The 13,585-nt window shown below is 34.0% G+C and overlaps 1 protein-coding gene across 1 annotated transcript in view; it reads right to left on the bottom strand.

The window, feature by feature from the left end:
* DNAH8 (dynein axonemal heavy chain 8) overlaps positions 1–13,585 on the bottom strand; it is a 110,213-nt gene that overhangs the window by 77,538 nt on the left and 19,090 nt on the right. Inside the window, 11 exon segments of the mRNA XM_056486975.1 lie at positions 325–515; positions 2,131–2,326; positions 3,690–3,782; positions 4,719–4,850; positions 5,832–5,842; positions 6,877–7,000; positions 7,731–7,850; positions 10,376–10,492; positions 11,255–11,335; positions 12,023–12,210; positions 12,916–13,051. Of these exon segments, the coding sequence (XP_056342950.1) occupies positions 325–515; positions 2,131–2,326; positions 3,690–3,782; positions 4,719–4,850; positions 5,832–5,842; positions 6,877–7,000; positions 7,731–7,850; positions 10,376–10,492; positions 11,255–11,335; positions 12,023–12,210; positions 12,916–13,051 (1,389 nt within the window).

Raw genomic sequence — 13,585 nt, 5'->3', positions numbered from 1 at the left:
ACAAGCCTCATATCATGGGTTGGTTTCTTGTGGCCAAAAATCCAGATTTACACCGACCAAATAAAGCAATTACCAGGTTTTCAGTATCTAAAATGGCAAAGAAGCAGGAAAAAGCAAACCAAACCACAAAAATTACTTTACACAGAAGTAAAATGCTATTACTTCTCCTTAGCAGATATAGTACCATTCCTAATAAAAGAAAAATTTCAGCTGTAAATGTATTTTCTACATCTTTTTTTTCCCTTTATTTTTCCCTGTGTTTTTCAATTTCAAAACATAAGATTAATGAGGAAGAGTCCTGTAAGTGATCATTGTTAAACTGACCTGACATTTGGTATCTTTTTCTTCTGTCCATAGCTCCTTATATCTATCAAACACTTGCAGAACTTCATTAACTCTTTCTTTTAGAGAAGTCGCAGCAGAAGAGAGAAGCACAATTATTTTAGTAATAACTTCATTTTCGGCAACACCTGAGTAAAAATTTTTTAGCTTTCTGATAACCTTATCATCAGCTCCTTCTGTAAAATAAAATAATACATAAATTAATGAACTGCTGACAGTCTGGTTAGAATTGTCTTCCAAATCTGTGCATACCAAACTGAGAAATGATGCTCCCCATTAAGGGTGAATATTCTTCTTCAAAAATCTGTCAAACTGCTTAATGTGAAGTACCAGCTTCTAGCTCATGCCAGGCACTATACAGCTAGAGCAAATTCAGTCTAAAATGAATGATTTTTCAAATGGAAAGAAGATAGTCTTCTCCATTCACAAATTTCACTTTCTCCATTTTAATTTAATTGTAAGCAGAACACCATAAACATTCCACATTATTTCATAATTTTAAAACATTCTTATAATTAAAGTTTTTAAATTACATAAACTGCTTAAAGCAGTGTAAGCTTCTTGAACTCTTTTATTAATTGCTAAGATAATCAGGGTTAATATAGACACTGATATTCTTCAGATGTGACAAGCTACTTCTGTCATAACATTGCCTGAGCATTTTGAAGCAGATTTCAGTGAAAGAAGAAGAAAAATTCACCCTCCTCTCTGCATGTATTGTTTAATGAGGGGAATTTAAGGCAGTGCCAAGTTCTCTTTTACTCTGAAGACCTTTTCTGGGGTCTGCTTACTGGAAACAGTCTCAGATTCATCCATCCTAACCAGTGTATTCCATAACCTCATTGCCCAAACATTAATATTTGCCCTGTGGTGTTGCTGGTGTCTAGTTACAGGTGATGGAAATGGTCATTTGCTGATACTGTATTTTGACACGGCATAGGAAAAGACTCTGAGTGTCTGATGAGGACAGGCTCCTGCCATCCTGCTTAAAGCCCATTAAAAGAGGTTAGAATCATACAAGACACATCAGTAGAAGCATAAAGTAACAAATATGGACTGCCAGAATGAAAAACTTTCCAAGATGTTACAGCTCTTTCAAAGGAATGATAACGAAGTCATAACAGGATTGCTGGGTCAGCCAAACAACTAAGAAAACCTGGAACTAAAAACATATTTAGGCTTTTATGGTGGCTTGCAAAATGTATGGAGAGATGCTTGGAAATAATATTAAGAAATAATGAAGTATTTTACTAGAATGGATGTAGGTTTGTCTCCAGTCAAATATTTTTCATTCACATAAAAAAACATTTGCAGTGTTTTATAATCTAATCTAGAAATACATCCAGCAATTAAAATCTTTCCTGAAATCTGGCTCTTGCTGTACTTCAATATTTCAATGAGATTTAGTATAAAGCCATGGTTTATGGTTTCAGCTATATCATTATGGCTACATTCCACAATAAGTAGGTAAAAATATTGATCAACAGCTTACTTTGCCTTAAATTAAGCAAAATAATCAGAATCTAGCAACTGTTCAAAGTTTTTTGCTTGTTGTTTTTCTGAGTTGCAATACTTACGTAAGCCTGAAAAGCTATTTCTGAAAAATACAGCTAATTAAATCAAAATAAAATGTAAATGTAAATGAATAAAATGTAAATCAAAATGAATGTAAAACAATCCACAGTCAGCTTCTCTGACAGGAAGTGAGCTTATTCACAAATATTTATATATGGCATAGCTACTAAAGTAAAAAATAAATTGAAAACAAAACCTAAACAAAATACTTACTTTCTCCTTTTCTGGCTTTTTTTCCTGGTGATCCAAAGCCTGCAGAAGCTGCTTGCTGTGAGCCTGGTTCTGCTTTTAAAATAGACTTTTGCAAACGCCTCTGCCCCCACTGAGCAACTCCTCGATTTACTTCCAGCGTTAAATGAATCATGCGATTGATGGCTTGCTGTATATCGTCTAAACTGGGAACAATCACCTATTTAAAATAGTTGAAAAATTGTTGAAATAAATGCAACTGACTGACATTTTTGAGACCTCAGTTTTACTCCACTCATAGTGAATTGCAGAGTTTACCCCAGAAGAGGAGCTGGAAAATACAACTTTAGCAGGTTGTCTGCTAAAGAACTCAGAACTGCTTCCAAAGAGATGAAACATACTGTAATGACCTACCATCTAATTATGCAGTCATTCTGTAGGTGAAATGGCAACCACATATATAAGCAGATAGATTTATTGACTTTTTTTACAGCTATTTTAAAAACTCCTACAATATTTTAAGCATAATTTTTACAATTATTTTTATATAATGTGTAGGAATACATTACAAGCCTTGTTATTTACACCCTAGAATAACAATTATTAGAAATTGCATGCTAGAGCAACCACTACTTCCCACCCTTCTCTGGCCTAATGTATGACCAGCTCCATGCATAAAAGCAAGGCTCTTGCAAAATATTAATGGCATTAGCAAAGTGGTATTTTATCCAGAATTATTTGATTACTGCTCTGGATCAGCCAAGCATTTGAGGACTGGAAAGAAAGATGTATTTCCTTTGCAGTGGGTAGAGCTTGGTGTTTTATGCTTCTACAAACATCAACAAGGTGAACATTCTACACTTTGACAGAAATAGGTGTGATTGTATAATATAAATTACAATATAAACACCAGTTCAATGCCAAAGGAATATCATTTGAGAAATTTTGTTACCTTCCCTCATAAAATAAAAAATATATATTGCTGATACATAGCTGTCTTACTCTACAAAAGGAAAACAAACCAATGCTTTAGTTCTTTGCAACTGAGCTGCTTTTTTTTCACCTGTACATAAAAATCCACAACTCCTTCTTTTGGTTTTGAATCTTCTATTTTTGTTCAGTATTCCTTATTCTGGTCATCTAACTTCCCATTTAGGCGACTAAAGCCAAACTGAGCAAAGATAATATTCATTACTGAAATTCAACAAAAGGATTTAGATTACACAAATAAGAGTTAAAATAAATAGTGATAGTAATAATAAAAATAAAGCAAGATGAGGAACCTATTCCAGCAATGCAACTACTATATTTGAGGAGAACTGTAATCATTCTGCAAAGAACATGGATGAACAGACTGCAATGTAACTGCTAAACCACACAAAGTTAAAAAGCAAGGCTCTGCAAGCACCACTGAGACAGAGGCTAGAGCACTGGAACAGTGAACACATTTCATCAAAGAAGATGTCAGCAACTGCTCTCCTTTGCTGGCTCAGTGGAAGCATGCCCACACTCTGCACTTGGGGAAATGCAGAGATAACTATGAGACAGTGTCTCTTACCCTACCTGTATGACATAAAACTTACCAGATTGGGAATATCAAGGTGTACTTCTGCTTCTAGAAAAGCAATGGTGTCCTCAGATTTGCTGTAAAACAATTTTAACACATATCATGAACACTTCATCACAAAACCTCCTCAGTTTATCTGAGAAATATAATTTTGAGTTACATTTTTGGACCAAACCCACATGGGGAATGTTCACATAATATTATGTACTATTTCCAAAACTTACAAAAGTTTGTTGTTTAAAGGATAAAGAAAATAGCTAGAGCTCCGCCATTCTGAAAAAGATTAGCTTGGTGCCAGCCATTGCTTTCAGAATTTTTTTATCCAGAGGATTTTCTGATTCTGGATTTTAATCTCTCAGGTTCAGAATGCTGGAACTTTGCCAGTGCTTTGAATAGGGCATAAGAAAGCCTCACAGATCATTGCATGCAACAACCTATCAAGAGTAAAAGCTGTCCCATTACATTTTAGATAAGTATTCAACAGAATGGAAAAAAGGTTCAAAGATGACCAGCTAGGGCAAAATGATAAATACATTATGTAAACCTGCTCAAAACTAAAATTAAAACCTAAAAACGTGGAGCAAAGTAAAATTTTAAATGCTGTAGTATGATATAGTGACCAAATAAGAGAGGATTCAACAATATGATACAGTAGACAAATACGAAGGAAACAACAAAAAAAATTCCTATTGGCTTTGATAAGGACTCCAATACATTTTTTAATGAAAAATGTCCTTCGAAAAAGAAAAAAGTAATTCAGACTTTAACAAACATTAATGACAAAACATCACAAACTTCACTTGCTTGAAATAAATTCTCTTAATAGAATTCTAAGTAGACTTTTCAATATACAGTATATTATACTGAAACAATTCTGTCTCTAAAGTGTTCAAGCAGAGAAGAATCTATAGAAATCAAACTGATTACAGGAGACTGATTTTGTACAGATCTTGCCATTGTCATGAAGAATTCATAAAGAGTGTGTACTATTGAAGGAAGACTGAAGGAATCGAAGGAAACTTTCATTTGCAACTTACAGTGGAACACTCATTCTTCTTTTAATACGATCCAAAGACAATCGGGTTGCTTTCTGGAGGCTGATTAGCAGCCGGCGGCTGAAATAGGCAAGTAAGTCTTTACAGTTCTGTAAGAAATAAACCACACATTCTTTGGCATCCTATTCACATAGGAACCTGAAAATTATTGCAAAAACATTTCAAGTCAAACTTAATAGATTTTGTCAGAAGGAATTTATGCTGTAAGCTACATGAAGAATACAAGTGAGAAGTTGGCGGGTTGTAAGTAAGTAAATAAGTAAAAGCTGCATGGAAAAGACAATTTAGCATGTGAGGAAACTGTGTCTTATTCAGATACAGAATATTGACATCTGTTCGAAATATGCTGCTTCAGAAAAGCTCTGCATATTAAAAAAAGAACAAAACCAAGCCACAAAAGCAAATCATTAATTACTCAAGAATATTGGTGCACGTCCACATTTTGAATAAGAGCCGAATACAGTAAAATCCAAATGGATTAAGAATATGAAAATACGGCAACATGAAATTATTTCCATTAAAAAATGCAACACTGTAGCATGACTGCATTTGTGCTTGCAAGTTTGAGAGTCTTTGTTCTTTACTTCTACTTTCCTTCTCTGCTGAACATGACGAGATTGCATTCTTCATGCAAAAAGTACAAAGACAATCTTTATTGGTGAAGTTGTAAGAGAAGGATAGACAGGATGAAAGATCCTGCCTACCCAAGAAGGAAAGCCTGTGTTACGGTTTAGGCACATTATTGTCTCCAATTTTTACACTCTCCACTCGTGTCAAGAATTTGTTTAATAAAGGTGATAATTGGGATAACATGAAATATACTTGTGAAAACCAAAAACCATCTTAAATGCACTTTTTAGGTAAGCTATTTCATAACTTGTACATTACATTTGATACTGTCCATGTGATGTCTTTCTGTAACACAGATATGCAGCTACCAAAACTCAAGATCCTACTTGGATTACTTGGATTACTAATCCAATTGCTCTAAAAATAATTTCCTTATTTTCACAAAATACCTTTCTAAACTCTTCTTCTTTATTGCCACCCTTGCTATCATCACTTCGAGGTTCTCCACCAGTTTTTTCTTTCTTTTCAAATGCTATATGTTTTTCTGTAAATAATAATAACAATAAAATTGTAATTGCATATATATTCTGCTTTACGTCATGCTATCCCCTCATTGAAGGCAAAACAATACTGATTTTTGTTTTAGTAATATCTGAATCATCAAAAATTTGTTTTATTTCATGACACCTTTTCACACCAGGAATGTGGTTAAGAGTCCAACCTATAAGCCTCAGCTTAACAAACACTGTGAGGTACCAATCTGTTACTGATTATGGATAGGCAGACATAAATATATCACTGAAAATGGCAAAAAAATCAAAATCAGTATAAAAAAATTAACAAAAGACAGAGAAGTAATTTTGTGTCATTTTTTTCTCTTTGCATGCTGTTGCACCACCTGGAGTATTGACCCTGCCTATGCCTCTTTAGCTGGAGAAACCCAAACCCAGAAGGAAAAAAATCTCATGAAAGAAAAGAGCTACATTACTGATTAAGCCTCAAAATAAAGTTTTTCTTAATACATTTTTTTTCTTCCAAATATAAACCATTTCTCTTGTAACAATATGACATCTAAAATCATGTAAGACACCCCAAAGAAGTGGGAACCAGCCATACAAGTGTCAGCAGTTGACTGCACTAATTTAAACTGACCAGAGAGCAAAGCACACAATTCTACTATGGCAGGAAAGTTAAAAACAGAGGGACAGTACCAGATACCTGCCAGAGCTGAAAAAGAGAAACTCTGGATTTCACTTACAGGTCGGGGATGTGAAGTGGGAGAGTTATGATGAGTGACTGAGAGAAATGTCCTTCATCTAGAGCAAACACTTTGCTAATCTAAACATAAGGACGTCTTATAACTCTAGAAACCCCACCAAAATGAATTACCTCCATTATCCATGAGCTAATGGTTTAGTTTAACAGTGCTTAAAGAAAGTAGAACCGTGACAGAAATGAAAACAGGTGAAATTGTAATGGGAGGGAGAAGTCTAAAGCAAATTAGCTAAAACAGATCAGTTTTGATAAAAACTAGCTAAGTCTACAAAACTTTTTATTTAAATAAGCAACATTAACTACCTTGTGTTTCTGACTTAGATGGAAATTCATAATTCTTTTCAAGTAGATCTATTAAATATTGAACAGCATCTTCGACGTGCATGCTTTTGCTGTTCAATAACTCAGCACATTCTTTGGTATAATTCTGTCAAATAAAAATATCAATGCATTGTCTTAGTTTCACTGATTATCTTATTACTGTTTCTCTTCATGGAGATTCAAAAGATTTTCCTATGATCAAAACTATTTCAATGAAATATATATATTTATTAAAAATTACCTGTACATTTATAAAACCCTCCATTGTATTATCACTATATTTTAAAGCCTAGAAAAACCCCGTTTTTGAAATGTAATGGTATTTTTAGGTGCTCATAAAAGTCCTGAATATTGAAGGGAGATCACAGTCTGAATCTGAAATTACCAAATACCATTTCAACTGTGCTTAATGATTTTATTTACTAACACTGATTTCATAATTAATACATTTTTAGCCTATTTTGGAATGAGAAAACTTTCAGACTTTCAGATGTACTTGTTGAAACTATTTTTTGCCTTCTCCTTAAAAACAACAATTCGGAAAATATAGGGGGGAAGAAAGGCTATATATGTCTGAGGTCCTTCATACACAAAAAATCTCATCTAAGTACAAAGCACTTAAATAAGATTATCTATGCAATATTACTGCTTAATTATCTCAAATATAAAAGAATCAATGTATCTCCATATAAAATGTTTTAATCAAAATAATTTAATTACAAATAAAGCTCTGTATTTCCACATAGAGAATTTTTTTTAGTTTTATTTTCATTTACTAATGCATTTTTTCTAACATGCCCTAGAATTCAAGTTCAAAGATGTAAAGTAGCACACACCTCATTGTCAGTCAACAGATCATCTATTCTGATAGGAGCATCTACTGGTAAGTTAACTAAAGAAGTACTTGATATTTCTCTTAATATTGAGCCAATCTGCACGTCACTTATAACATTAACCTAAAAAGAGAAAATCACATTAATACTACACACTTATCTTTAAAGCATAATGTATTTTATTTTAGAGAGCTATAACAGATAAAAATGCTTTGCAGAAAAATAAATTCAAGAATGCTACAGAGCAGATATGTTCTGTATAATGAATAATAACAAAATTTATGGTAACTTAAGGGTTATTTATAATGGTTGGAGTCCCAAAGAACCCTGGTTGCTTTAACTGCAGTTTTAGGCAGATAGGCAGTAATAAAAAGCCAGACCCCAGATCATTCCTATCATGCAAGATACACTGTTTCTAGATTAAATAAAACAGAATAATAGAAGAAGATGCATCAATATAATTGGATTCTAAGTCTAGCAGCAAGGCAAGGGGAGGGTTTACCATAAATTGCTTGGTGGGCTAATCTTCAGTCCTTCTCCTTTCTTTTAGTCAACACTGGTTTTTGCTGGGTATTTGATTCTAAATTGCAGCATTATTAGTATACAGTCAACTACACTGAATAGTTTTTGCCATGGCAGAATCCAAGTAAAAGTGACTTCTGTCCATCTTTAAATCTTCTATTTGAAGCATATATGATATTCCATCTTGTTTTGCACAATATACCTCATGCTTCCATTTCACATCACTTTTCTCCTATTTGAAAATAATACCCTTTCACAGCAATCAAGAATCTAACCAAGGTTAACTTTTTTTAATTGCTATGGGAGGGAGATGCAAAAAAAAAAAATGCCTACAACCTAAATATTTAAGGAAAACAGTGTTTTTACATAAAAACAGGGTTATTTTAGATATACTCAGACCTACAAAACTGTTAATTTCTGACAGAGATAACCTTTTTGCCAGCTTTGGGTTTCAGTGGAAAACAAAGCATTAATCATAACTATGATTTTCTGCCATACATAAAAAGAACTAGATACCCTGAGCAGTGACTAACAATCTCCTACCAGAGGAGGTACCATTTACAATATTCATCGAAGAGATCATAGTCACACAGTTCAACCATCAAGCCAAAAGGGCAATCTGACTGTCAAGGTAAATTCTTGAGAAAAAACCAAGTCAATACTGGTCCTCAAGCATATTAAATCATAGAATAGCAAGTTGAAAGAGGACTTCAAAAACCATCAGGTTCAACCTTTCTTGGCAAAAGCGCAGCCTAGACAAGATGGCCCAGCACCATGTCCAGCTGAGTCTTAAAATTGTCCAACACTGGGGAATCCATCACTTCCAGTGGAAGATTATTTCAGTGGCTGATTGTTCTCATTTCAAAAAATGTTCCTCTTGTGTCAAATTGGAATCAATCCATGAGTAACTTACCCCCATTACCCCCCATCTTTTCCATGTAAATCATTGTAAAAAGGGGGTCCCCATCTTCTCTGCAGCTAATCTTCAAATATTGCACCATGATGATAAGGTCTCCCCTAAGCCTTCTTTAGTTAAGGCCAAAAAAACCATTTCTCTCCACCTTTCTTCATTTGTTAGGCTTCCCAGTCCTTTGATCATTGTTGTGGCCCTTCCCTGAACCCTCTCCAAATCTCTTCTGTATAGCAGGGACCAAAACTGAATATAATTCCAGGTTTGGCCTCTCCAGCACCTAGTAGAGGAGGATGGTGATTTGTTATCACTGCTGGTAAATGCAACCCAGCATCCTGCAGGCTTTCTTTGCTGGATCATACTGTTCACTCACACTGGACTTGCTGTCCACAAGGATGCCCAGGTCCTTCTTCACAGAGCTGTTCCCCAGTCAGGCAGATCTCAGCCCATGCTGCACTCCTGGGTTATGTCAGCCCAGGTGCAAGACCTTACATTGTCCTTGTAACTTAGTCAGGTTCATTGTCCTGCACTTTGTCAGGTTCTTGTTAGTCCACTCCTCAAGCCTATTCAGGTCTTCCTGTGGGTGGCTCTACACTTTCCCATTTAGCTTGGTGGCACTGGCAAACTTTGTCAGGGTACACTTGATCCCATCATCCAGAATACTTATGTACATATTAAATATGAAATTGAATGAATTCAGAAATTATGTGACAAATACCAAGAGAGTAAAAGAGCATGGAGCAGCATGCACAGAGAACTGTGCATAGAACTGTGAGGGGAAAACATATTTTCCTCCATTAAAAGGAAAACTGTCCTTCAAAGAGGACAGAGTTTCACAACATGCCTGCTATGAATAGAGCTTATGTTCCAAAGTTCCCCATCTACAGTTTTTATATTAAAGTATCTTTAAAGCAGCTGCAGTCATGGACAAGCACTCAAAGACAGGCATTGACTCTGAAAATCATAGTGAAAGCCCCAGAATCTGAAGACAAGAAGTGGAAATAGATTCTATTTTAAGGACAGAAGCAAAAATCAAACATTTGATGGCAATAATAGAAGAGAATCATTAAGTATATCCCTACTCCAAAAACGAACCTATTTTAAGAAGCAACAAAATTTCTATGTATGGTACAAAAATAAGTACAGATTACGTTCAAATGTGAAAAATAGTGTCCTAGAAATAATTTCTGTAAGCTTTTAGTGAGCAAGAGTTTACCCTTCTCAAAAGCTGTCTAAATAGATGCAGATCTTTTTCAGCTTCTTGAAAGAAAGTTTCCAGTGTGACAGATGACCAAGTCAACAAGGTAAGTCCTTGTCTCAACACACCTTCCACCTAATCATAAAGATATAATTTAATAGATTAAAAAAAAAAATAAGAGAAAATAATTAAAACAAGTGCCTTATTAGAATCACTAACATTGCTATTAAACCAGAGACGTGTGCAAGGGAGGTTACAAGTTTCCAACAAAAAAGGTCAAAGAAATGTATGCAATTATGCAAGAAATGAAGAGGAGGTTAGTGCATACTATAGCCTCAGGTTTTTTGTTTCTCACATTTCTGTCCAACTTCATAGTTATACAATCTTACACAAACTCTGCAACCTTTTGGTGTGACTACCTATGACCAAAATGGGGAGTGTTACTTTAAGGGTCACATACATACTTGTAAATGTCTGACAAAACAAAATGGGTTATGAGATAGACACTCTGCATCTTCAATAAAACTGTACCTTTTGTGTAGCATAAAATACCATAATTTAGCATTCTACACCACTGAATTTACAAGGTTAATAATTCTCTCCAAACAAACTCTCATGTCAAAGCCAGAGATTTGTGGAGATAAATAGACCTCAAAGACCATATTTTTTGTTCTACTGGTCTTCTATCTCATAGGCACTAAGATTATTTGATTGTGAAACACATTGGGAACTGTATGAAGGATGCAAAGGACAAATTTTTAGTCTTAAAGGCCTCAGCAAAATCCATTAAACTCATAACATGCAGATCCATCTAAATATTTCAGAATTATAGATTATTATTATTATTACGTTATTTTAACTTATTAAGTATACTGAAGTGCATGCAGAACTACCAACCTTTTCAATGTTTGGTGTCAAGAGATTTACAAACACATTTGGTGTTGCTTTACGCAAATCTTCATAGGACTGGATGAGACCCTGTTGATTATTAGAAAGGACAGTATCAAGAAGAATATTTCAAGTATTTCTTTACTCAAGAAAACAATTTGTCATACAATCAAATCATCTGAAAAAGATACTGAAAGTGGCACAGTGCTGTATTTGAAAACAATTGTAGAATTTTCCACAGACATTACATACCTATGAACATAATTTATGGGATGTAATGAATTTGTATCATGCTACCGAAGGAGGAATGAAAGCCAGCTTTGTGCATTACATAGTTACATTGTGTATTACACATGTAACTTCTCTTGTAGGTAAACTGCAAAATTCTTCACATTTCTGTGGCTCACCATATACCACAAACCAGACTAACCCAAATATTTCTTCACAAAAACCCTAAAACCCTGCATTTTTCTGATTTTCAGGCTGTGAAAACTTTTTGTTTAGCTTAAATTATTTCATGGCCAAGGTATACTTAGTGTGCCATTGGGTATATAAAGTATATATTCTTGTATTTAAGTATCTACCAGCCCACACAGGGCAGGGGGGGGTTTTCAAATGAGATTTTCTATGTCCACCTGTGCATTCTGTAAATTTACCTTAAACTTCTTACCCAGCTTTAATCTTTAGATATAGAAAAAAAAAAAAAAATAATCCATTTTTAAACACATTTCCTTTTTAATTTTTTTAAACAGCAATCATGATACTTTTCAAGTTTACCTCTAACTGCAACCTGTTTGACTTCAATTTATCTTCTATTATTGCTATCTTGAGTGCTTGCTCTGGTACTTCCAGGCCCAGTTTTAACATACATTTCGTCTCTCGCACAACCTCTAGAATTTGGGGATCAAAATTAACCAGGAACTTCTCAGTTGTAGGATGACGCACAAATATCGTGGATTGCAAGGCTGCAAAGACATTCTATTATCAGTTTCTCAGACAAACAATAGTTTAAATTCTATTAATTGTTATGAAATCCAGATTTCTAAAATTACAATATAGTGATTAAGTATGTAGGGTTACTTGTGAAATAGCTTCATGTTGTTTTCAGTCAAAGAAAATACACAACTGACTTCCATCATATTAACTTTCTGCCTTTCTCTTCATAAATTAAACAAGTCTCAGACCCAGTCTTACTTGTGTCATAATTTTTCTCAGCCCAAGTTAAAAAATTACAAAACTAATTCTCTAAGGACCAGGAAACACAACACTTGAATCTCAAACATTTCTGGGCATTAAGTAATATTTGTCTTTAGAGGGACTGGAGCAATACAACCTTATGAATTATTACACCAAAAAAAAAACACAACCCAGAAAAAATTAAATAATACACATGAAGAATTTAAATACCAAGGTTATATGTGTCTTAAATTTGTGTCACTAATGTTTATGGTCATCTGTCAAACAGCATACCAAATCCACAATCCTTGGCATCAAAACCAAGTATCAAGGTCAGTAAGGTTCTGAGATTGTATTACTGAGCTTGCTAATTGGATCATGACTAACTCACACATTTTAAGGGTAAATGAGGCTTTAAAAATATCTGATTTGATTTATGTTAACTTAGTATTCAACAACAATTTAAAGAGGCAAGCACATATTTAATTACTTACGATATTGTAATTGTGAAATTTCCTTCATCCACGCAGTATGATAGACTATCTCAAACTCCACCAATACATATGCAAGTTTGTTATATGACTGAACAATTGCTTTACCTTCTGGACTTGCCAAGATATCTGAATGTTTCTATTAAAACACAGTCAATTCAAATTAAAATCATATCCAAAACCGCCATACCACTTGGGTTTTTCTCAATTTAACTATTGTCTATACACAGTGTAGGTTAATACTAGGAATTATACTGACAGAGTTCTTAAAAACCGTATCAAATATTTATGATTCAAATTTACAGGGCAATAAAGTGAGTAAGAATTTGTAAGGAATAAATACTAAATATTTAACATCAGTAAGAGCAATTACTTTAATACATTGTCATAAATACCTGCAATTCACAGTGAAATAGATACTCAGTTCTACTCAAAATTGAATAACTGAAAATTTATTGTAAAAGTTTCCTTTTTTAATCAGTGATGATATTTATGCCTGTTTTCCTTGGGACGTATTTAAATGATCATTATTCACATCTGAGAGAAACAGAAAAGTGAAAACCTCTCTCATAGAGAAGTTAACTTGGCATGAGAACCTAGATGCTTTGTAGGAGAACCACTCAAACATTACAAGAATTCTTCAAGGTTATTTTCAACTGAAATTGTTTAGTCT

This window comes from Oenanthe melanoleuca, chromosome 3 (assembly GCF_029582105.1).
Source record: "Oenanthe melanoleuca isolate GR-GAL-2019-014 chromosome 3, OMel1.0, whole genome shotgun sequence".
Taxonomy (NCBI): Eukaryota; Metazoa; Chordata; class Aves; order Passeriformes; family Muscicapidae; genus Oenanthe; species Oenanthe melanoleuca.
The sequence above is the reverse complement of the archived record's forward strand: the minus strand, read 5'-3'. Positions and strand labels throughout refer to the sequence as shown.